The sequence below is a fragment of the Leucopleurus acutus genome (genome assembly GCF_964270905.1).
Source record: "Leucopleurus acutus genome assembly, chromosome: 1".
In the NCBI taxonomy this organism is placed as follows: Eukaryota; Metazoa; Chordata; class Mammalia; order Artiodactyla; family Delphinidae; genus Leucopleurus; species Leucopleurus acutus.
Window position 1 is genome coordinate 143,048,669 of NC_139142.1, and position 24,229 is coordinate 143,072,897.

At 46.5% G+C, this 24,229-nt stretch overlaps 1 protein-coding gene across 1 annotated transcript; it reads left to right on the plus strand.

Annotated features, from left to right (window-relative positions):
* Nucleotides 1-13,050: 13,050 nt before the first annotated feature.
* COMMD4 (COMM domain containing 4) lies at nt 13,051-19,164 on the plus strand. Its single transcript, XM_082836470.1, has 8 exons — nt 13,051-13,094; nt 16,913-16,984; nt 17,211-17,276; nt 17,476-17,515; nt 17,808-17,927; nt 18,111-18,191; nt 18,501-18,677; nt 18,766-19,164. Exons 1-8 carry the CDS (start codon nt 13,092-13,094, stop codon nt 18,804-18,806), a joined length of 600 nt encoding a protein of 199 aa, XP_082692596.1. The 5' UTR covers nt 13,051-13,091; the 3' UTR covers nt 18,807-19,164.
* The last annotated feature ends 5,065 nt before the right edge of the window (nt 19,165-24,229 follow it).

Here is a 24,229-nt window from a genome sequence, read left to right on the forward strand (position 1 = left end):
AAGGAAGCAACGGACAAAGGATTAATTTCCAAAATTTACAAGCAGGTCATGCAGCTCAATATAAAAAAAAAACAAACACCCCAATCCAAAAATGGGCAGAAGACCTAAACAGACATTTCTCCAAAGAAGACATACAGATTGCCAACAAACACATGAAAGGATGCTCAACATCATTAATCATTAGAGAAATTCAAATCAAAACTACAATAAGATATCACCTCACACCAGTCAGAATGGCCATCATCAAAAAATCTACAAACAATAAATGCTGGAGAGGGTGTGGAGAAAAGGGAACACTCTTGCACTGTTGGTGGGAATGTAAATTGATAGAGCCACTTTGGAGAACAGTATGGAGGTTCCTTAAAAAACTAAAAATAGAACTACCATATGACCCAGCAATCCCACTACTGGGCATATGCCCTGAGAAAACCATAATTCAAAAAGAGTCATGGGCTTCCCTGGTGGCGCAGTGGTTGGGAGTCCACCTGCCGATGCAGGGGACGCAGGTTTGTGCCCCGGTCTGGGAGGATCCCACATGCCACGGAGCAGCTGGGCCCGTGAGCCATGGCCGCTGCGCCTGCGCGTCCGGAGCCTGTGCTCTGCAATGGGAGAGGCCACAGCAGTGAGAGGCCCGCGTGCCGCAAAAACAAAAACAAAAACAAAAAGAGTCATGTACAACAATGTTCACTGCAGCTCTATTTACAATAGCCAGGACATGGAAGCAACCTAAGTGCCCATCGAGAGATGAATGGATAAAGAAGATGTGGCACATATATACAATGGAATATTATTGAGCCAAAAAAGAAACGAAATTGAGTTACTTGTAGTGAGGTGGATGGACCTAGAGTCTGTCATACAGAGTGAAGTAAGTCAGAAAGAGAAAACCACATACTGTATGCTAACACATATATATGGAATCTAAAAAAAAAAAATGGTCATGAAGAATCTAGGGGCAGGACAGGAATAAAGATGTAGACCTACTAGAGAATGCACTTGAGGACACGGGGAGGGGGAAGGGTAAGGTGGGACAAAGTGAGAGAGTGGCATGTACATATATACGCTACCAAATGTAAAACCGATAGCTAGTGGGAAGCAGCCACATAGCACAGAGAGATCAGCTCAGTGCTTTGTGACCACCTAGAGGGGTGGGATAGGGAGGGTGGGAGGGAGGTAGATGCAAGAGGGAAGAGATATGGGGATATATGTACATGTATAGCTGATTCACTTTGTTATAAAGCAGAAACTAGCACACCATTGTAAAGCAATTATACTCCAATAAAGATGTTAAAAAAAAAGGAAGGAAATTCTGCAATATGCTACAATGTGGGTGAAACTTGAGGACATTATGCTAAGTGAAATAAGCCAGTCACAAAAAGGCAAATACTGTATGATTCCACTTACATGAGATACTTACATAATAGGGAAGAACAAATCTGACTCCATATTGGATCTGTTTCTTTTACTTTGTAAAAGTTTCTTTCACTTTGTGTTCTATTGCTTTTGCTGCAAGTTAATCACTAAAGGGATGTTGCCTATAGCTTAAAGTATACATAATGGCCCATCACGGGGAACCCTGCCTCCCATGCAATGAGCATTAAGCTAAAATACCTTTGTTGATCTCACAGAAAACATTCTGATCAGACTCACCTGTGAATGGCTGCAGTAAAGAAGCCATTCCCCTCAGGCACCTGGCCAGAATCAGGAAATATCTGCAACAACTCATCGCCCTTTTACTTTACCTCCTCATCTCTCCCTCTTCATTCTGTGAAAGAAACTAGCGTCCAAATCTGGGTAAGATGGTTCTTTGGGACACTAGTCCGCCATCTTCTCAGTCTGCTGGCTTTCCAAATAAAGTCGCTATTCCTTGCCCCAACAACCTGTCTTTTGATTTACTGACCTGTCGTGCAGCAAGCAGCACAAGCTTGGACTCGGCAACACTTAGAGTAGTAAAAATTATAAAGACAGAAAGTAGAATGGTGGTTGATAGGGGCTGGGGGAAGGGGAGAATGGGGAGATTTTGTTTAATGGGTAGAGAGTTTGTTTTGTAAGATGAACAGGGTCATGGGGATGGATACGGATGATGGGTGCACAACAACGTGATGGTATTTAATAGCACAGAATTATATACTTTAAAAATGGTAAGTTTTATGTTACTGTATTTTACCACAATAAAAAAGAATTTTCCCTTCTCAACTCTTATATTTGGTAACCCTATAGTTTGTTTAAGAAAGGCAGAAAGGGGCTTCCCTGGTGGCGCAGTGGTTGAGAGTCCGCCTGCCGATGCAGGGGACACGGGTTCATGCCCCGGTCAGGGAAGATCCCACATGCCACGGAGCAGCTGGGCCCGTGAGCCATGGCCGCTGAGCCTGCGCGTCTGGAGCCTGTGCTCCGCAATGGGAGAGGCCACAACAGTGAGAGGCCCGCGTATTGCAAAAAACAAAAAAAGAAAGAAAGAAAGGCAGAAAAAGGACTTCCCTGGTGGCGCAGTGATTAAGAATCGAGCTGTCAATGAAGGGGACACGGGTTTGAGCCCTGGTTCCAGGAAGATCCCACATGCCTTGGAGCACCTAAGCCTGTGTTCCACAACTACTGAGCCTGCGCTCTAGAGCCCATGAGCCACAACTACTGAAGCCTGCATGCCACAACTATTAAAGCCCGCGTGCCTAGAGCCTGTGCTCTGCAACAAGAGAAGCCACCACGATGAGAAGCCCATGCACCGCAACGAAGAGTAACCCCCGCTCGCTGCAACTGGAGAAAGCCTCATGCAGCAACGAAGACTCAATGCAGCCAAAAATAAATTAATTAATTAAAAAATAAAGAAAGGTAAAAAAAAAAAAAAAAACTTGATTCTTTCCCTTACCAGGTTTAGAATAAAAGTTGAATCACTAACATCCTCCAAAGATGATCAACTTATTTCTTCTAAATAAATAGAACGACAGGCTTGCCCTGGATAACTATCAACTCAGAGCTCTCATAGCTTAACACAGTTGATGTGATTCAATTCATTGCAGCTCTTTTTGATGCTTGAAATATTATATTTTGTCCAGCGAGAGGCTCTTCAAAGACAGGATTTAAAGAAACCCTCTTCTCCTGCCCCTGGAAAGTAGAATAGGCAGAAAATCAGATGCAGAATTGAATCATAAGGATGGCAGAACTGCAAAGGAGACAGCATGATCAACCGTAATTGATCTCCTATCCTAAATGCAGGGTCCCTGATAGAAAAGTAATGGGATCCAGATACCTGGTATGGGAAAATTTGAATGGATACACTCGAGAACCTTGAACCTCCAGTTTTCCCTGAACGTGCTAGGCTAGAAGCAGCCCCCCACCCCAAACCCTTAAAAGCAGAACAGCCTCCTGCTGCCTGGAGACTAGGTGAAGAACTTCTCTGAGGTGGGTACCTTACAGAATGATAAAGTGTGCCCTTCCCATTGCTGCCCCACATTGCCACCAGACCAATAACTAGGGTCAGTCATCATCACAGCCCAAGATCACAAGTACAATCCTGCTCTGGGCGAAACAGTTGATTCACCAAAAGAGTTGCAGGAGCTAATATATAATGGAAGAATTTGGGAGAGGAGGTATACGAGAAGACAAGGGTGTCGGGCCAAGGGTAGAATAAAAGGTTGTATACATGAGAATCTATTGACCTGGGAGCACTCTCCCGTGACTAAGAATTTAATGCCCTGTCAACAACACCTGGAGCTCTAACATGCTGCTGGAATGGCTCCTTGAAGCCTGGACATGACATTTGCTGCAGTAAATTAGGTGGAGATCATATAACTTCTTTCCCAAAGAATCAAGGAAGGACATTCCCAGAAACTGACATGAGGGCCTCAAAGGCTATGCTTTGGGAGTGAGGAAGATTCCCTAGGCATAAGGAAAAAATGGGAAAAGACACACCCTAACAAAACCTAAAACCAAGCCTTGACATACATGGTCAAGTTAATCCATTAGTAATTTAATTGCTGGCCAGAACAAAACTCAGCACTATTTAGAGTACAATAACACAATCCAAATCTCTACAATGTATGTTCAATGTCCAGCATATAAAAAAATATTTATGGGACTTCCTTGGTGGTGCAGTGATTAAGACCCCATGCTCCCAATGCAGGGGGCCCAGGTTCAATCCCTGGTCAGGGAAGTAGATCCCACATGCATGCTGCAACTAAGAGTTCACATGCTACAATTAAGGAGCTGGCGAACCACAACTAAGGAGCCCACATGCTGCAACTAAGGAGCCCAAGTGCTGTAACTAAGACCAGGCGCAACCACTATAAAACAAACAAATAAATAAATAAATAAAATTTACTAGACATGTGAAGCAGCAAGAAGATGCATCCTAAGATTAAGAGAAAAGCCAGTCCACACAAGCAGATTCATAAATGGCTGAGATATTAGAATTAGGAGACAAGGGCATAAAAAATAATCACATTAAACACATTGAAGAATTTAGAGGAATAATTTATTTTAGCTTAAGTATGTCCCAAATAATGCATGGGACACAGTTATACTAAAAAAAAAATTCCTTGTTTATTAGAATTCTAAATTTCACTGTGCATTCTGTATTTTACCTGGCAACCCTACCCCAATGCCAAGCAGGAGAAGAGTCCAAAGCCCCGGCCTCCTGCAGGTGGCCTGCTGGGGGGCAATTGTACATTGGATGGATTTGAGATGCTCAGTCATTTACTATGTCAATTTTTGCCAGACCTGTGTACTGCTGATTTTTTTTTACTTAATATTTTCATTTAAATCAATTCTTTTTCATTTTTTAACTTATTTGAAATCATTATGGATTCAGCGATTTCGAAGATATTGCAGCGAGGTTCTGTGTACCCTTCACTCTGTTTCCTCCAATGGTTACATATAAGTATAGTCCAATATCAAAACAATACCAAATGTATAGCTCTATGTCATTTTATCACATGTAGATTCGTGTAACCACCTATGATCAAGATTCAGAACTATTCCATCAATACATAGAGCTCCCTCTGCTACTGGTTTGTAGTCACACCTTACCTTCCACCCTCCCACCATCCCTATCCCCTGGCAACCACTGATCTGCTTTCCATCTCTATAATTTTGTCATTTCAAGACTGCTATATAAACGGAATCATATGCTATTGACCTTTTGAGATTGGCTTTTTTTTTCTATTCAGCACAATACCCTTGAGACCCATCCAAGTTGTTGCCTGTATCAATAGCTTGTCCCTATTTATTGCTGAATAGTGTGAAAATAAAGGGAAATCTCACTAAAAATGGAGTCAGAAGGCCAGAAGGGGGAGCTCTTGTGCAGTACCACTCCATGTCAATTACAGGAAGAATTGTCAATTACAGACCCCAACAGGAAAAGATGTACATTGCATCTTCTACAAGACATTGACTACCTCCCCAACTCAGCCAAACAGAAACCACCATCACCCTGACCTCTCACTTTTCTCCAACGGACTTTCATTCAGAACAAACCCTCTTAACTTCCTCCTTTTACTCTATAATGTTCCTCTCCTTTGTTTGTTGGACTTGCTTATGACTTTTGCTGTAGCTTGCTTATCCAGAATTGCAATTCCTCTGCCATTTCCAAACAAACCCATCTTTGCTAGTAAAATAACTTTGTTTCTAAGGTCAACAATAGTAGTTTGCAGTATGGATATAAAACAGTTTGCTTCACCATCATTCGAGGGATATTGGGCTGTTTCCAGTTTGGGGCTCTTACAAATAAATCTGCCATGAACAATCATATATAGGGTTTTGTGCAGGCATAAGTTTTTATCTTTCTGTGATAAATGACCAGGAGTACAATTGCTAGGTCATATTAGGTATATGTTTAGTTTTTAAAAGAAACTGTCAAACTATTTCCCAGAGTGTTTGTACCATTTTATATTCCTATCAGCAACACATGAGAGATCCAGTTTCATCTGTATTGATATTGTCACTACTTTTTAGTTCACTACTTTTTAGTTCAGCTGTTCTAATAAGTAGGTAGTGTTCTCTTACCATGGTCTGAATTTGCATTTCCCTAATGGTTAGTGATGTTGAACATCTACTCATTTTTAAAACCTAAACAAATGTATTTAAAAAGGCAATTTGCAGATATTTGGTCAAACATTTTTCTGGGTGTTTCTGTGAGAGTGTTTTGGGGTGAGGTTAACATTTAAATCAATAGTCTGAGTAAAGCCCTCCCTAATATGGGTGGGTCGGGGTGGGCTGGGGTTGGAAGCAGGGAGGGCTCATCCAACCCACTGAAGGCCTGATAACAGAAAGGATGATCCTCCCCCAGAAAGAGAGAATTCCTCCTGCCTGACTGCCTTCAAGCTGGGACACCGACTTTTTCCTGCCATTAGACTCAAACTGAAACCTCAGCTCTTCCTTGGTCTGAAGCCTGCCATCCTCATATTGGAACAACACCATCACATCACCTGGGTCTCCAACTTGCTGACTCACTCTGTAGATCTTGGGACTTGTCAGCCTCCATAATCTTGTGAACCAATTCCTTATAATAAATCTATTTTTATTATATTTTATCATATAAAAAAATAATAAAAAGGCAATTTGGTAAGTGATTCTCAAAGTGTGGTCCCTGAACCAGCAGCAGCAACACCACCTGGGAACTTGTTAGAAATACACATTATCAGGCTCCACCTCAGATCTACTGAATCAGAAACTCTGGGGAGGGAATTCCCTGGCAGTACAGTGATTAGGACTCAGCGCTTTCACTACCGAGGGCCCGGGTTTGATCCCTGGTTGGGAAGCTAAGATCCCGCAAGCCACACAGCACGGCCAAAACAAACAAAAAACAACAAATGTGGTTTAATAAGCTCTTCAAGTGGAAAATCGGTATCATTTACTACAAATAGAAGGTAACTATAAAACTGAATGTAGGGCTTCCCTGGTGGCGCAGTGTTTAAGAGTCCGCCTGCCGATGCAGGGGACACGGGTTCGTGCCCCGGTCCGGGAAGATCCCACATGCCCCAGAGCGGCTGGGTCCGTGAGCCATGGCCGCTGAGCCTGCGCGTCCGGAGCCTGTGCTCCGCAACGGGAGAGGCCACAACAGTGAGAGGCCCGCGTACCGCACAAAAAACAAAAAACAAAACAAAAAAAAAACTGAATGTATTTGCATGCCACCTAAAATCATCTTGTGTACCAACAGGTTCACACACCACATTTCGGGCAGGGCCCATTCATTACTCAACTCTGGGCACGCCATTCACACAGATTATGACAAGAATACCCCTCCTCCTCCCCCTGGAGCTGTGCAGTGCACAGCCTGCCCAGCTTTAGCTGGCAGCTCTGACTTTCAGACACTGATCCAGTACTACCCACACCCTTAATTTGACCAAGAAAATCGAGGCTCTGAGGAGGGCAGAGACTTACCCAAGGTCACCCAGCAGCCTGGTTAGGCTCCTCTTCCAGTGCTCTCACCGCTGCTGGAACCCAGGGCAGGGCCCGCACAATTCCTGGCTTATTCAAAGCCTGCCACTAGTCACCACTGAGTGAAAAATTAGGTTCCAAAACAGAATATAGGATAGGATACTATTTTATAAAGCTTATTTTCACATTTGCTAAAAGGAAAAACGCTATTCTTCCACACTGAATACTCTGACATCAAACGTGTGGGTTTCTCCCCACACCAACCAATTCTCCAGCTGAGTGTCCTACAATTCAATTCAGTTCTGACACTGTCTACCGGAAGATAGCATCAGACCACACAGGATAAGGCTCAGTCCCCCAAGACTGCCCCTTACTTCAGACACCAATCGCCAAGTAGTCGGTCCCCCGGTTGGTCCAACTTGGCTGCAAATCAGGGTCCTCACCACCCCTTCCTTGGGTTAGATAATTTGCTACAACAGCTCACAGAAGCTAGGCAAACACTTAACGCTCACCAATTTACTATATAATAAAGGATATGTAAATCCTTTCGCGAGGATCCATTGGAGGGCAAGTCTGGTGCCAGCACCCACGGTAATTCCAGCTCTAATCCTGCCAGTAGCATATGCTTGTCTCAAAGATTAAGCCATGCATGTCTAAGTACGCACGGCCGGTACAGTGAAACTGCGAATGGCTCATTAAAGGATATGATAAAGGACACAGATAAACAGCCAGATGAAGAGACACATAGGGCAAAGGCTGGGGGGATCCCGAGCACAGGAGCTTCTGTCCCCGTGGAGTTGGGGTGTGGTTCCCAGATCATTATAGAGGCTTCATCATGTAGGCAGAATCAACAGTTAATTCACTCTGCAGCCCCTCTCCAAGCTTCTAATCATGGCTTGGTCTTCCTGGCGACCAGCCCCCATCCTGGAGCTACCCAGGAGCCCACCCAGAGTCACCTCTTTAGAACAAAAGAGGCTCCTATTGCCCAGGAAACTCCAAGGGATTTAGGAGCTCTGTGTCAGGAACCCACGGTGAAGACCAAATGTACATTTCTTACTGGGTCAGAGTTGCGTATGCATGGGAAAAAAGTCAGAAAGGGCTGTTAGAGTAGTTATTTGGGGAGAGAAGGGGTTTACTGATTTTTGTTTGTTTCTTTAACTTCTATTTTGTGATTTTTATTGCAATAATGTTTAGTTATATAATTCAAATGTACCAACTATCATTTTGAAAAATCAACATGAAACCATTACCTGTGATCCAGCCAGGGCCTGCAGTTGGCAGGGTCAGGAAGCCTTCCAAATAGAGCAGGGCCTGTCCCCACCCCAGTTTCAAAAGCTGGGCTCTGCCTGGACACCCTTGCCCTATGGTCGCCCACACCCCTTCCACATTCACACCTACCATCACCTCCTGTGAATGAGGCCTTCCCCTTCTCAACCCTGGGTGCCCATACAATCAGAAGACATATGAGTCTGCCTGTCTGTCTCTAAACAGAGAGGGAAGGGACTTCCCTGGTGGTCCAGTGGTTAAGCCTCCACGCTCCCAATGCGGGGGGCCTGGGTTCATTCCCTGGTCAGGGGACCAGATCCCGCATGCTGCAACAAAAAGTCCCGTGCGCCACAACTAAGACCCGGCACAGTCAAATAAATAAATATTAAAAAAAATAAAACAACCAACAGAGTTGGGGGAACTCCTCAGGGTGGGCACCCTGCTTGACCTATCACCCCAGAGCCTGACATAGAGAAAGAGACAGTGAGTATTTGGTAAATGAGTGAATGAAAGTGGAACTAATCCCAAAGAAGGTGATTTCCTAAGCCCTTTCTCCAACAGGTGCGACCAGTTCCCCTTTCAGCAGCATCCTGGACAGGGAACCTAGTGTGAGGAGTAGCGGGTACAAAGCCCAATGTTTGTTGGCTTTTTAAAAATTATTTATTTATTTTTGGCTGCATCGGGTCTTCGTTGCTGCACGCAGGCTTTCTCTAGTTGCGGTGAGTGGGGGCTACTCTTCGTTGCGGTGCACGGGCTTCTCATTGGGTGGCTTCTCTTGTTGCAGAGCATGGGCTCCAGGCGCGTGGGCTTCAGTAGTTGTGGCTCACGGGCTCTAGAGCGCAGGCTCAGTAGTTGTGGCGCATGGGCTTAGTTGCTCTGTGGCATGTGGGATCTTCCCGGACCAGGGCTCGAACCCGTGTTCCCTGCACTGGCAGGCGGATTCTTAACCACTTCGCCACCAGGGAAGTCCCCAAAGCCCAATGTTTTCTGAAGCCTGGGGAGGCAGACCGGATGGACACGGGGCTTGAGGTGGGGTCTGGGGGGTGGGGGCAGAGCTGCTGCAGGGCCGCTAGGAGGTTGCCAGTCTCACGGAGGTCAGTCCTTGGGTCGCCCCCTTGCCCGCAGCCGTGGCTGTACTGTGCGGTGTGGGAAGTCCTGGCTGAGGGTGAAGATGCACAGGGACTTGTCTGGGACTGGCCCCTGGTCCAGCCCGAGGAACTGACCCTGGACCATGGGCCTGCACCCCCAGCCCCTCAGACCCCCTCAAGGAGACACTCACCTCCGCAGTGGGGCTGCACGAGTGTGGCAGGCAAGAGAGAAAGGTGAGGGCCTGGGCATTAGAAGCCAAAAAATCACATCCTGGCCAGAGGCTGGACCGGACTCCCATGATGATCTGTGGGGCAAAAGGATAGGGTCTTCAACTAGCCCAGGGTCCCAGGGCTCTGGTCAGGGCTCTCCCCTTATGGGCTCAGTAACTTGGGCTGGCCCTCCCAGCGCTGACCTGGGGCTTTCTCTCAGGCAGGCAGGAGGTCAGACAGATGAGGCCTGGCCTCCCCTGCTTGCCTCCACCTCCTTACGAAGCCTTCCTCTCTCCACCTGTGAGGTGTGTGGGGCTGGGACGAGCAGGCGCTCACCTGTGGACCGCTGACTCCTCTGCACCAGGTGGGCCTGGAGAGCCTGGTCTGCATACAGTGCTCCAGTACATTCCACTAGCCACTGGCCACCTTTTAATTCTTTGTTACTGGGGACCGTCCTACACCTTGTAGGATGTTTAGCAGTATCCCTGGCTTCTGCCCTCTGCCCTCTGGACATCAGCAACACTCCCTAGTTGTGACAACTAAGAGTATCTCCAGACATTGCCAAATATCCCCCCGGGAATACAAAAATCACCCCCAGTTGAGAACCCCTGGCCTTAACACCTCTAGGACAATGTTGGGTCACAATGAGAGTGCGTTACTGATTCTGACTTTAACAGGAATACGTCTAGTATTAAAATATACACTAGTGGGACTTCCCTGGTGGTCCAGTGGCTAAGACTTCCTAATGCAGGGAGCCCTGGTTCGGTCCCTGGTCAGGGAACTAGATCCCATATGCTGCAACTAAAGATCCCGCACGTGGCAAGGAAGATCCCATTGTGCCGCAACTAAGACCTTGCGCAGCTAAATAAATAAAATATTTAAAAATATATACACTAGTATCTGTATACTCCTGTCCAGGACTAGTACACAAGTATACTCTATCAAAGTTTAATTTGAAAAAATGAAAAACGTGACTTTCATACAAGTGAAGGAATGCATGTCAAATATTTTATTCAATTAATGAGGGAACAGTAAGATGGTAAAGCTAACTCGAAGAACATTCTGAGAAGTATTTCTAGTGCACTGGCAAAGGCATTTTGAAGTGTGTGCTAAGTTAAAGACAAAACCTGCTAATTTCCCATGGGGCAATAAAACTCTAATCTTTGGGGTTAACTTTTCTATTGGACAGAAATCTGTGAGTTAACATAATTTCTCAGGTACATTTTCCTACATGAGTGGTTTTCAAAGTGTAGTCCCCAAACTGGAAATCTCAGCACACCTGGAACTTGTTGGAAATGCAGATTTTCAAGTCCCACCCGAGACCTATTTAATTAAAAACTCTGGGGGTGGGGCCCAACACTGTTTTAACAAGCCCAGCAGATGATCCTGATACACTGTAAAGTCCGAGAACCACTGCCCTAAATAGGCAAATCATCTTTATTTGTGAAACAAATCTGTGAGCCAATGCTCCAGTATGACATTAAAAGGACAGGCCACCCACCTTTTTGCCTTATTTCCAAATTTAAATAATATGTCTTTTTGATGTTTGCCGTTTTGTTTTTCAAATACTCTATCAACTTAAGGCAGTTTTCATCTATTACTATTTTTTTTCTTTTTAATAAAAAAAATGGTTTCCCAAATGTATCAGTTCTTTTCTTTAACCTACTGAGATGATGAAATACAAATGGAACTATTCTTATACTCTTAAAAATTTTTATTGATATGGTGTATTGTAACACACTCTTGACTTCAACATGATGATGTTTATGATTTTTAGAAAGCTCTTTATAAGTGAGATCAATTTTAGCAGGAATTAGCGTTCCATCTCTTTCTATTTAGGGAGCAGTTTAATTGCCATAGGCTCCATCTGTACGTTGAAAGCCTGCAACAATAAAACAAGCGGGGCCTAGTGTATGGGTGAGGGGCATGGAATTGAAGACAGATCTCAAATTGTTCAATTTCTTCTTTGGTTATTAGTCTATTCTCTAGTGTATTTTTGTTGTTGCTATTTTGGGTTTTTTTGTTTTTTCCTCTTCAAGTGAACATGGGAAACTTAGTTCTCCTAGACTAGCCATTAGCTCAAACTCACAAGTAAGCAGACTAATGCAATTTAAAGCAACCTATTTTTCTCCCATTAAGGTGGGGAAAATTAAGATAAACATCTGATGTTGGTGAAGCTGCAAAACAGTTCTCCTGAGGGTGTCAACTGTTCCAGGCCTTTTTGCTAGGCACCTTAAGGGATTCATCAAAATGAAATAAAATACCTAGGCACTTGAAGGAGATATCTGGGGTACTGGTAATGTTTCCTTATTTGGGTGCTGGTTACATGGGGTGTATGGTTTATGAAAATTCATTAAGGGGCTTCCTTGGTGGTGCAGTGGTTAAGAATCCGCCTGCCAATGCAGGGGACACGGGTTCCATCCCTGGTCCGGGAAGATCCCACATGCCGCGGAGCAGCTCTGCATGTGCGCCACACTACTGAGCCTGCGCTCTAAAGCCCGCAAGCCACAACTACTGAGCCCACGAGGCACAACTACTGAAGCCCGCGTGCCTAGAGCCTGTGCTCTGGAGCAAGAGAAGCCATCGCAATGAGAAGCCCGCTTACCACAACAAAGAGTAGACCCTACTCGCCGCAACTAGAGAAAGCCCGCGCACAGCAACGGAAGACCCAACGCAGCCAATAAATAAATTAATTAAAAAAAGATTCATTAAGCTCTGTGTTTACACTACGTACAATTTCCTGTATGTGCATTCTATTCCAATAAATTTTTAAAATACGTCTTTTGCCACAGCCCACAGCTGTATGTAATGGCATTGCTTACTGACGCAAAACACGGAGACGACCTGAATACCTCGGCAGAACGGAAGGCTCCCGCTCCCTTAAGGCGAACAAATTAAACGGTTTCTACTACCTCTTCCTACTGCTTTGGTTCTGTTCGCAGTTAACCTGGGGGTTGGCGCTGGCCCTTTCCAGGGAAAGGTTCTGGGGACTGAGAAAGGGACCCGGTATTCCGCCCCAACAGCTCGGAGCTGGCCGACTTGCTCCCGCCCCGATCCGAGGAGGCCTCCGCCCCCGCGCCCCCGCGTCACGTGACCGCTACATCACCTGACCCGGCGCGACCGGAAAGTGGAAGTCTTGGGCGCGGGCTTCCTGGCGCGATGGTGAGGGATGAGGGGTGATGCGAGGCAGTGGGTGCTGGGGGCGGGCAGAGTACGAGACCCCAAATCTCACCGCCGCGGCTGCGGGAAGGGTGGGGCGCCGGGTGCGAGGAGATGGGAAGTCTGCCGGGTGCAGTCGTGAGGGCCGAGGCTCTGGTAGAAAAAAGCCTCCCTTCACCCTCCTCCCTGCAGGATGGGTAGGGCAGGGCGGGCCGGCAGGCTAGGAGTGCCTTGACGGAAAGGAAGGGCCCGCGCACCCCCGGGACACGAGCTGGGGCTTGTCCCTCCAGGCCTTCCTCTGCCCCAAGAGGCCCTCCCAAAGGTGCCCACTTCCCAGCGCTCCTGTGGGACCTGGAGAAAAACTTGCTTACAGTTAAGCTCAGTCTTCTGCACTGTTAGGAAGGCCCTTCGCTCTTCCCAGAGCCAGAAAGGAGTAGATTTGGGGTTGGGATTTCCCAACTCATACATCCATTCATTCCTTCAACAGGTTGTGAGTGCCTGCTGTATACCATGCACTGTGCAAGGCACTGAGACTTTGGCTGCAGGAGGGAAGGGCCAAGCTGGAAGTTTGAATGGGCAGTCATAGTTAAGACTTCAGGGGAAGGGGCCAAACTCACCTTGTGCATAGTGTCAGGGAGGCGACCCAAGGATGACATCATATGAGGGCCTGGGAGCAGGGAACAAAGCTAGCTGGGTGCAGTACAGTTCGCGTATCAGGGGTTAGGAGGCATGGAGCGGGGCTGGTGGGAGGCTGTATCTTCAGACAGGGAACAGCATTCAAAGGCTTCAGGTGAGAGGGAGCATGGCTCCCTAGGAATGAATGCATTTCATCACCTGGAAGAGTAGAAACTGCAGGCTAGTGAAAGATGAAGCTCGGCAGGTAAGCATAGACCAAAGCTTGCTGGGTCTTGAGAGCCACATAGAGGAGTTTGGACTTTAAGAAGAGGGTGCTGGGAAGCTAGGAAGAGCCTTTCAGCTGACTTGTGGAGGGAGCAAGAGAGGAACAGAGAGCCCAGCCTGGGGCAGCAGGCCCCCCAGGAGATGGTAGTGACTTGAGATATGGTGGAGAGAGTGGAGATAGAAGTGGGGGAAATCAGCAGGGCTCAGGGACTAAATGCATGAGGGAAAAAGGAGAGGGAGGGGTCTGGGCGTGGTTCCCAGGTGGTGGTGCTCACTGGGGTGGGGGCAGGTTTCAGCTGGAAGAGAACCAGTTACTTTGATACGCGCTGAGTGAGGCGTCTGAGCTGCCAGGTGCAGCTGGCTAGGAGACAGTCTAGATTTAAGTGTCTGGAGCTCAGAAGAGAATCTACAATGGCAGTTATAAATTTGGGAGTCATCAGCACAAAGATGATCATTGAACCCTGAAATGTGTAACCTGTCTCAGCCAGAATATTAGTTGGGAAGAGAGGACCTAGGACAGAACTCAGAGAAAAGCCAGCATTTTAAGAAATTGCACAAGGAACACGTGCTTATGGTAAAAAAGTAAATAATACAGAGATGATGGTAGAAGACTTCTGTGGGTAGAAGTCAGGGACCCATGAAGTTAGGAGAAATATTACCTCTCAATTTTGGCTAACTTCAAACTGAAATTTAGTATTTTCTTCAATTATGAGTGTTGGCAACAAACCCCACTATGATTAGCAGCACCTCTGACTGTCACTAATAGAAATCAGATATTTTCATATCACATTACAGCTGTTGGCATTGTTTACATATTGTTTATGCTCATTTCTAAATTACTGTCATTATTTGACTTGGAACATATGTCACATCACCAATTTGTTTTGAATACTTTGGTAACTTTTTTTTTTTTTTTTTGCCACTCGACGCGGCTTGCAGGATCTACGTTCCCTGACCAGGGGTTGAACCCAGGGCCATGGCAGTGAAAGCCCAGAATCCTAACCACTAGGCCACCAGGGAACTCCCTATTTTGATAACTTTTAATTAGTTCCTTTTACTATGGAGATTTTCCTATGTATTTAAAAAAATATTTATTTGGCTGAGTCGGGTCCTCGTTGCGGCATGTGGGATCGTTCGTTGCAGAGCTTCTTGCAGTGCGCGGGCTTCTCTCTAGTCATGGCGTGCGGGTTTTCTCTTCTCTAGTTGTTGTGTGGCCTCCAGAGCGCGTGGGCTCTGTAGTTTGTGACACAGGGCTCTTTAGTTACGGCACGTGGGCTTAGTTGCCCCGCGGCTTGTGGGATCTTAGTTCCCTGACCAGGGATCGAACCCACATCCCCTGCATTGGAAGGTAGATTCTTTACCACTGGACCACCAGGGAAGACCCTCCTGAGTATTTTGTACATCTAAAAACATCATTTTGGGAAAAGCCTATAGACTTCACCAGATGCCTGATGAGTCGATGCCACAAAATGGGTAAAAACTCCTGAAATAGGAGAAGTACAAGGCTGTCCTTAACACTCCCACCACCTCACCAGCAGTCCTAGTCCCCTGCCCCAGAATAATGACAGTAGGCAGTCTGCAGGGATCACCATTTGGGGCTGGGGAAAGGAGGGTGAGCCAGAAAATGAGACAGAGGCTAGGCCATAGGGAGAAATCCAGAAGAGTATGTGGCTTCAGGAAGAAGGATGTGTTTGTGTCAGATGCTGCTGAGGAGTTAAGGAAGAGGAAGACTAGATTTAGTGAAGACAGTCATTTGTGACCATGGCTAGAGAACTTCATTGGAGGCCCATGTAGAAGCCCCAGGGCAGTGGAGTCAGGTGTGATCAGGGGGATGACAGGTGAAAAGGATTGGAGGTTGAAGGGTCATGGAGCAGGTCTGAAGTGATTGATAAGGTGAACGACGGGGCCAAGTAGAGGACATGGGATTATGGGGCTGCACTGAGGGCCCAGCAGAATCAGGAGAACGTGGGCTGACCGTGTGCCCAGTTTGTGGGTTTTGTTCCCATCATCTGTAAGCAGCCCAGACAGAGGCGTGGGAAGATGAACATGTATATTGCTGTGCGTTAGAGCTTTGCCACAGAAACAGGACAAAGGACAGTTGATCAGGGGGTGGACGATATTGTCAAGATGTGGTTAACCAGGTGGGTTTGCATCCTGACAGAGGAGATGGGCCTTGAATAAGTAATAAAACGTGATATATTCTGTGATAAATGCCATGGAGATCAAGAAGGAAAGATAAACAGCTAAAGCATGATGGTGAAGAGCTGTTTTACTTTTTTTTAACAGCTTCCTTGAGATAAAATCGACATAAAACAAACCATGTGTGTGCAAATATATGGTTCAATAAGTTTCGATGCATATATGCTCATGAAAACATTACCATGATCAAGATAATGAATACATCCACTGACCCCAAAAATTTCCTTGTCTGAGGGGCTATTTAAGAAAGCCTAGTCAGAGAAAGTCCATCGGAAGAGGTGTCATTTGAGCAGAGACCTGAGTGAAGTGAGAGAGCAAGCCATGTTTAATCTGCAACAGGGGCAGCAGGGAGGCCAGTATGGCTGGAGCTGGGGAGGGAAAGGAGGAGAAAGTGAGATGGTCACCCGCACCCTGAGGCCAGGTACTTTGTTGTGTTCCATGCTGCACCCCCAGCGCTTAGAGTGGGCTCTCCCACGGAGAAGGTGCCCAGTCATGTCTGCTGAGCACATGAATGCCTGGGACAGCCATGAGAACAAGGTTTGGTGGCAGTGTGAGTCAGGCAGAGGGTTCTCCAAACAGCCTGGTACTAGGGGAGAAGACGTGGGCCGGAGGGCACGCATCTTGGACAGGCAGCAGGAACCCTGAGGAGCAGTGGCGTGGGAGACACCTGGCCATACGTCAGCCGGCCCTCCAGCCTGACCACCTACCTTACTCCCTTGCAGAGGTTCCGGTTCTGTGGTGACCTGGACTGTCCTGACTGGGTCCTGGCAGAGATCAGCACGCTGGCCAAAATCGTTGAGTGCATGGGGTCTTGGGGGTGGGGGCAGACAGGGATTGTGGCTGCGGGCTCTGAGGGTGGAGGGTGGGGAGGTCACTCTTGAGCCGGGGCCTCAGCGCTCTCAGGCTGTCCGAACATGCTGTGTGACTGATCAGGTATGTGGCCAGGCTTCTCTGAGCCAGCCCACCAGCATGGATGGGTGAGGTGGGTCAGTCTGGCTGATGTAAGGCCTTCCCCTCCAGTCCTCCGTGAAGCTGAGGCTGCTGTGTAGCCAGGTGCTGAAGGACCTTCTGGGACAGGGGATTGACGTGAGTGCAGGGCCCCGCACCCCACTGTCCCATGACCCTGTGACCCCCACTGCCCTGAAAGTGCACCAGACCCAGGGAGACGGGTGATCAGCTCCCACCCTCCCTAGATACCTCGTGTCCTTACCACAGGATCCAGGCCAGGGGTTGGGGGCTAGTGAGCGGGGGTCCGGCACCCCTTGAGGGCCTCCTTTCTCCACAGTATGAGAAGATCCTGAAGCTCACCGCTGATGCCAGGTTTGGTGAGTACCCTACTGGGTCCGCAGACCTTTGGGCAAACCCGGGTATTCAGCCTGGGGCCTGGCACAGAGGCCCCTCCTCCCAACAGCCCACTCTGACCCACCTGCCTCAGCAGAGGAGCATGAGGGAAGAAAGACATTGCCAGCCCTAGGGTCCTCTGCCCACTCCCAGTGGGGCAGTAGCGGTGCTCATGGCTCAAGGAGGCCTGGGGGCTCTGAGCTGAAGATAGTTGGGTGTCAAGGAGGTGGCTGGGGCCACAGTGACACCCCCCATTCCACCCACGGCTCCCCCCAGAGTCGGGTGATGTGAAGGCCACAGTGGCAGTGCTGAGTTTCATCCTCTCCAGTGCGGCCAAGCATAGCGTGGATGGCGAGTCCTTGTCCAGTGAACTGCAGCAGCTGGGGCTGCCCAAAGGTACAGGGATGAGGGCAGGCAGGTGGGTAACCTGTGGGCCAAGGGGTGCCAGGCAAAGGTCAGGCTGTGTGACCCTGAGATGCACCTTGCCCTCTCTGGGCCAGGAGCCTGAGACCTGCCCTTTGAGTGGCCTAAGCCCCAGCACCCACCTGCTAGCTCAGGGGACCTCCCTTCGGCCCCCAGAGCATGCAGCCAGCCTGTGTCGCTGTTATGAGGAGAAGCAAAGCTCCCTGCAGGAGCACCTGCGGGCCTGCAGCTTGCGAGGTGAGTGTGGGGTGCCCGGGTGGGGGCTGGGCTCCATTCTAGAAGGTGCATGTGGCTTGGGAGGTGTTTGTCCTCAGAAAGGAGACTTAACCACATCACATGTCGAGCAGTCACAGAGCTGGGATTCCTGACACCAGCCCCGGTTTCTTTCCTCTGAGATCTGCTATGGGTAATCTGACCTCCTGGATCAGAGGGATGAGAGCTTCTCAAAGGCCGCATAGCCCTGAAGGGTTCAGGGCTGAACCAGGGTATGGGCTAGGGCTGCCTGGCTCCCCTGTCTGTGACCCTGAGCCCCTTTCGGTCTTGCAGTGAACAGGCTGACAGGCGTGGGCTGGCGGGTGGACTACACCCTGAGTTCTAGCCTGCTGCGGTCCGTGGAAGAGCCCATGGTGCACCTGCGGCTGGAGGTGGCAGCTGCCTCGGGTGCCCCGGCCCAGCCTGTTACCATGTCCCTCTCAGCAGACAAGTTCCAGGTCCTCCTGGCAGGTGAGGCTCAGCTGTATACCTGGAGGGTAAGGGGCCCTCCCAGATACTGCCTAATTGCCGCCTGCCTACCTACCTCTTGCCCCTGCAGAACTGAAGCAGGCCCAGACCCTGATGAGCTCCCTGGGCTGAGAAGAAGAGCTCACGGGGCCCATGTGGAGCTGCCCTCCGAACTTCTCTTCAGGGGCTGCCCCAGCTCCAGGACCCTAGGGGCCTGGCCTCCTGGATGTCTGGCTTCCTAGGTTACCACCTGAGAATTCAGCCTAGGGATCCTGAACACTCTTGCAGCACTGTCTTCCCTCCCCCATGAAAGGCACATGTCAGTGGTTTTCATGAGAAGGAAGAATAAACAGAAGTGTAAAGAAGTGTAAAGAAGTGTGTGCATGGATTTCTTTTGGGTTCAGATCAGAGGTTTTCAGGAGAGAGACCAAGTGACATACTGACCTCCCTGACCTATTGCACGTTTTCCTTTTTCTTTGCTCAGCTGCTCATTGAGGCAGGTCAGGGTTGAGGCAGAACGAGAGCCAAAATGAAACAGCTTGTCTGTAGACAGGAAAATCAGGGTTCTAGCTCCCAGTCCTATGATGCTCTTGACTCTGCCCTCTCTGTGCTGGCCCTGTCCTTAGGCTGGCAGCAAGTGGTTGGCCCCAACACCAGATACCCCAGGTAGAGAAAGGAGAGAGCCCTTGGCTCTCTGTCATCTTCTTTAGGAAGAGAGAAGGCCCATGCCGGAACCACTCACTGGCAAGTGGAATGGGATAATGGGCTGAATGTTTGTGATGCACTCATTCCCCACCCCCTGCCAAATTCATATGTCTAAGCCCCCACTCCCAGTGAGATGGTTTTAGGAGGTGGGGCTTTGGGGAATAATTAAGTGCAGATGAAGTCATGAGAGTGGGACCCTTGTGATGATTAGTACTCTTATAAGAAAGGAAGACAGACTCTCTATACCGTGGAAAGGCCATATGAGAACATAGCAAGAAGACAGCTGTCTAACAAGGCAGGAGAGAGCCCTCACCAAGAACTGATTCTGACTTGAACTTGGACGTCCCAGTCTCTGGAACTACGAGAAATAAATGTCTGGTTTTTTGGATTTTTTTAAAAAAATAAATAAATTTATTTATTTATTTTTTGGCTCTGTTGGGTCTTCACTGCTGTGCGCAGGCTTTCTCTAGTTGCGGAGAGCGGAGGCTACTCTTTGTTGCGGTGCACAGGTTTCTCATTACAGTGGCTTCTCTTGTTTCGGAGCACAGGCTCCAGGGCACGCAGGCTCAGTAGTTGTGGCTCACGAGCTCTAGAGTGCAGGCTCAGTAGTTGTAGCACACGGGCTTTGCTGCTCTGCGGCATGTGGAATCTTTCTGGACCAGGGCTCGAACCCGTGTCCCCTGCATTGGCAGGTGGATTCTTAACCACTGTGCCACCAGGGAAGTCCCTAAATGTCTGTTTTTTAAGCCACCCAGTCCATGGTGTTTTGTTATAGCAGCCTGAACAGACTAAGACAAATGGCCTCCCAGGACTGGCTTAGGCCAGCTAGGGTCCCTTGTAGAACAGACTGATTCCAGGTGTGGGGCAGGGAGAATACAAGATAAGCCTAGAACATCTCGGGATCCAAGGAAGCTATCAAAGAATAATAAGTAATGTCAACAGGAGCCAGCTCATCCCACTGGCTAAAGATGGGACAATTTAAGCATCAAAGATATAAGGACTCACTCCCCTCCTGGCTTCTGCTTCTGGAGAAATGGAGCAGATGGGCTTTTCTCTGTTCCTTCCACTAAGTTCAGCTAAAAACCTTAGACGTTATATATAAAACAAACATAAGACTATGAAAGGTGACAAGAAGGCAGACTGGCTAGACCTCAAGACCTGAAGAACAACACAGAGAATTCCTTAGATTTTCTTTTTGCTTCATGTATCCCAAGCTGGGAGCTGGAGAAGCCATCCACCTAGAAACAACACACAGACAAAGGAAGGCCCAACAAAAGCCTACTCTCTCCAGGCAAAGGACCGGGAAAAGGACAGTCCAGCAGGACAGAAAAAGTTACAGACAGTAACGGCTGTACTCCAGCCACACCCTGCAGAACTGCAGCCCTTCTTCGACCCCTGACTGCAAAGGCTGAGTGGAAGCCTAGATTCCCACCCCATCCAGCAATAAGGAGGTGGCATACCCCTTTCCCCACTGGTACTGTGTCAGAGGAGCCCTGCTAAAAGAGAAGATTTAAATAAGATGCAGTCTCATAATACCCAAAATGTCTAGGATTCAATTTAAAAAATCGTTGTACCAAGAACCAAGAAAATCTCAACGTGAATGAAAAAAGACAACAAATGCCAACACCAAAATGACTCAGCTGTTAGAATTCTATGCTAAGGATTTTAAAACAGCTATCATAAAAATGCCTCAAGTCTCAGGAGAGAAACAGAAGATATAAAGAACCAGATAAAAATTTTAGAACTGAAAACTACAATAACCCAAGTAAAAATCTCAATGGGTAGACTTAACAACAGAAGAAAGAATCAGTGGATTTGAAGCTAAATCAATAGAAATTACCCAGCCTGAATAACAGAGAGAAAATAGTTTGGAAAACAAACAACAGCAACAACAAAACAATAAAACAGAGTTTCAGGGACCTGTAGGACTATAACAAAAAATCTAGTATTTGTGTTGTCAGAGTCCCAGAAGGTGAGGAGAAAGAAGGTAGGACAGAAGAAGTATTCAAAGAAATAATGGCTAAAATTTTCCAAAATATGGCAAAAGACACAAACCTACAGAGTCAAGAAACTGAATGAACTCCACACAGGTTGAACCCAAAGAAATCTATGTCAAGGTACGTCATAATCAAACTTCTGAGAACTAAAGAAAAAAAATTTTGAAAGCAGCAAGAGAGTGATGACACCTTACATATAGGGGGAAACAATTCGAATGACTGAATATCTCATTAGAAACCACAAAGGCCAGAAACAAAAAGCGCAACACGTTTCGGGCCCTGAAAGAAAAGAAGTGTCAACCCAGAATTTTATATTCAGCGAAAATCACCTCAAGAGTAAAGGGGGAGTAAAAGAATGAAATTAGAACATTTTTCTCACACCATATACAAAAATAAACTCAAAATGGATTAAAGACCTAAATGTAAGACTGGATACCATAAAACTCGAAGAAAATGTAGGCAGAACACTCTGACATAAATTGTAGCAATATTTTTTTGGATCTGTCTCCTAAGGCAAAGGAAACAAAAGCAAAATTAAACAAATTGCACCTAATTAAACATAAAGCTTTGGCACAGCAAAGGAAACCACTGACAAAATGAAAAGACAATCTACAGAATGGGAGAAAATATTTGCAAATGATATGACCGATAAGGGGTTAATATTCAAAATATATAAATAGCTCATACAATTCAATATCAAAAAAAACAAGCAACCCGATTAAAAAATGGGCAGAAGACCTGAAAAGATATTTTTCCAAAGAAGACATAGAGATGGCCAACAGGCATATGAAAAGATGCCCAGCATCACCAATTATTAGAGAAATGCAAATCACAACCACAATGAGATATCACCTCACACCTGTCAGAATGACTATCATCAAAAAGACCACAAATAACAAATGTTGGCAAGGATGTGGAGAAAGGGGAACCCTTGTACATTGTTGGTCTGAATGTAAACTGGTGTAGCCACTGTGAAAGCAGTATGGAGGTTCCTCAAAAAACTAGCAATAGTACTACAATGTAATCCAGCATTCCTACTTCTGGGTATTTATCTGAAGAAGACAAAGACACTAATTCAAAAACATACATGCACCCCAATGTTCATAGTGTGTGTGTGTGTGTGTGTGTGTGTGTGTGTGTGTGTGTATACATATATATATATATATATATATATATATATATATATATATATATATATATGATATCACTCAGCCATAAGAAATAATTAAATTTTGCTATTTACAAAAACATGGATGGACCTGGAGGGTATTATGCTTAGTGAAATAAGTTAGAGAAAGACAAATAGTGTATGATATCACTTATATGTGAAATCTAATAAATGAAATGAATGAATATAACAAAACAAATAGACTCACAGATATAGAGAACAAACTAATGGTTACCAGTGGGGAGACAGAAGGGGGAGGGGCAAGATAGGAATAGAGGATTAAGAGGTACAAACTACTATGTGTAAAATAAATAAGCTTCAAGGACATATGTACAGCACAGGATATATAGTCAATGTTTGATAATAACTTTAAATGGAGTATAATTATAAAAATATTGGATCACTATGTTGTACACCTGAAACTAATATAGTATTGTAAATCAACTATACTTCAATTTGAAAAATGACAAAATTGTAAGGCATTTTAAAAAAGAGTAAAGGGGGAAATCAAGACATTCACAGATGAAGGATAACTAATATAATTTGTCACCAGCAGACCTAATCTAAAAATAAAAAGGCTAAAAGGAAACCATAAACAAAACAAAAAGACAACCCACAGCCTGGGAGAAAATATTTGCAAACGATGTGACTGACAAGCGATTAATCTCCAAAATATACAAACAACTCATGCAGTTCAATATCAAAAAAACAAACAGGGCTTCCCTGGTGGCACAGTGGTTGGGAGTCTGCCTGCCAATGCAGGGGACACGGGTTCAAGCCCTGGTCCGGGAAGATTCCACATGCCGCGGAGCAACTGGGCCCGTGCGCCACAACTACTGAGTCTGTGCTCTAGAGCCTGCGAGCCACAACTACTGAGCCCAAGTGCCACAACTACTGAAGCCTGCGCACCTGGAGCCCATGCTCCGCAACAAGAAAATCCACTGCAACGAGGAGCCGGCGCACCGCAGTGAAGAGTAGCCCCTACTCGATGCAACTAGAGAAAGCCGGTGTGCAGCAACAAAGACCCAACGCAGCCAAAAAAATAAAATAATAAAGTAAATAAATATATAAAAAAATAAATTGTTAAAAAAAAAAACAACCCGATGAAAAAATGGGCAGAAGATCTAAATAGACATTTTTCCAAAGAAGACACACAGATGGCCAAAAAGCACATGAAAAGCGATGCTCAACGTCGCTAATTATTAGAGAAATGCAAATCAAAAGTACAGTGAGGTATCACTCCACACCAGTTAGAATGGCCATCATCAAAAAGTCTACAAACAATAAATGATGGAGAGGGTGTGGAGAAAAGGGAACCTTCCTACACTGTTGGTGGGAATGTAAATCGGTACAGCCACTACGGAGAACAGTGTGGAAGTTCCTTAAAAAATTAAAAACAGAGCTATCATATGATCCAGCAATCCCATTCCTGGGCACATATCCAGAGAAAACCATGATTCAAAAAGATACATGCACCTCAGTGTTCACTGCGGCACTACTTACAATAGCCACCTCATGGAAACAACCTAAATGTCCATCAACGGATAAAGAAGATGCGGTACCTATATACAGTGGAATATTACTCACCCATAAAAAAAGAATGAAATAATGCCATTTGTAGCAACATGGATCAACCTAGAGATTATCATACTAAGTGAAGTAAGTCAGACAAAGAAAGACAAGTG

Bases quoted from the DNA above. Each gene is read 5' to 3' on its own strand.
- COMMD4 (XM_082836470.1), top strand. The intron at 17,277-17,475 runs GTGAGTGCAGGG...CTTTCTCCACAG, and splicing joins TTCTGGGACAGGGGATTGAC to TATGAGAAGATCCTGAAGCT. The intron at 17,516-17,807 runs GTGAGTACCCTA...GGCTCCCCCCAG, and splicing joins CACCGCTGATGCCAGGTTTG to AGTCGGGTGATGTGAAGGCC.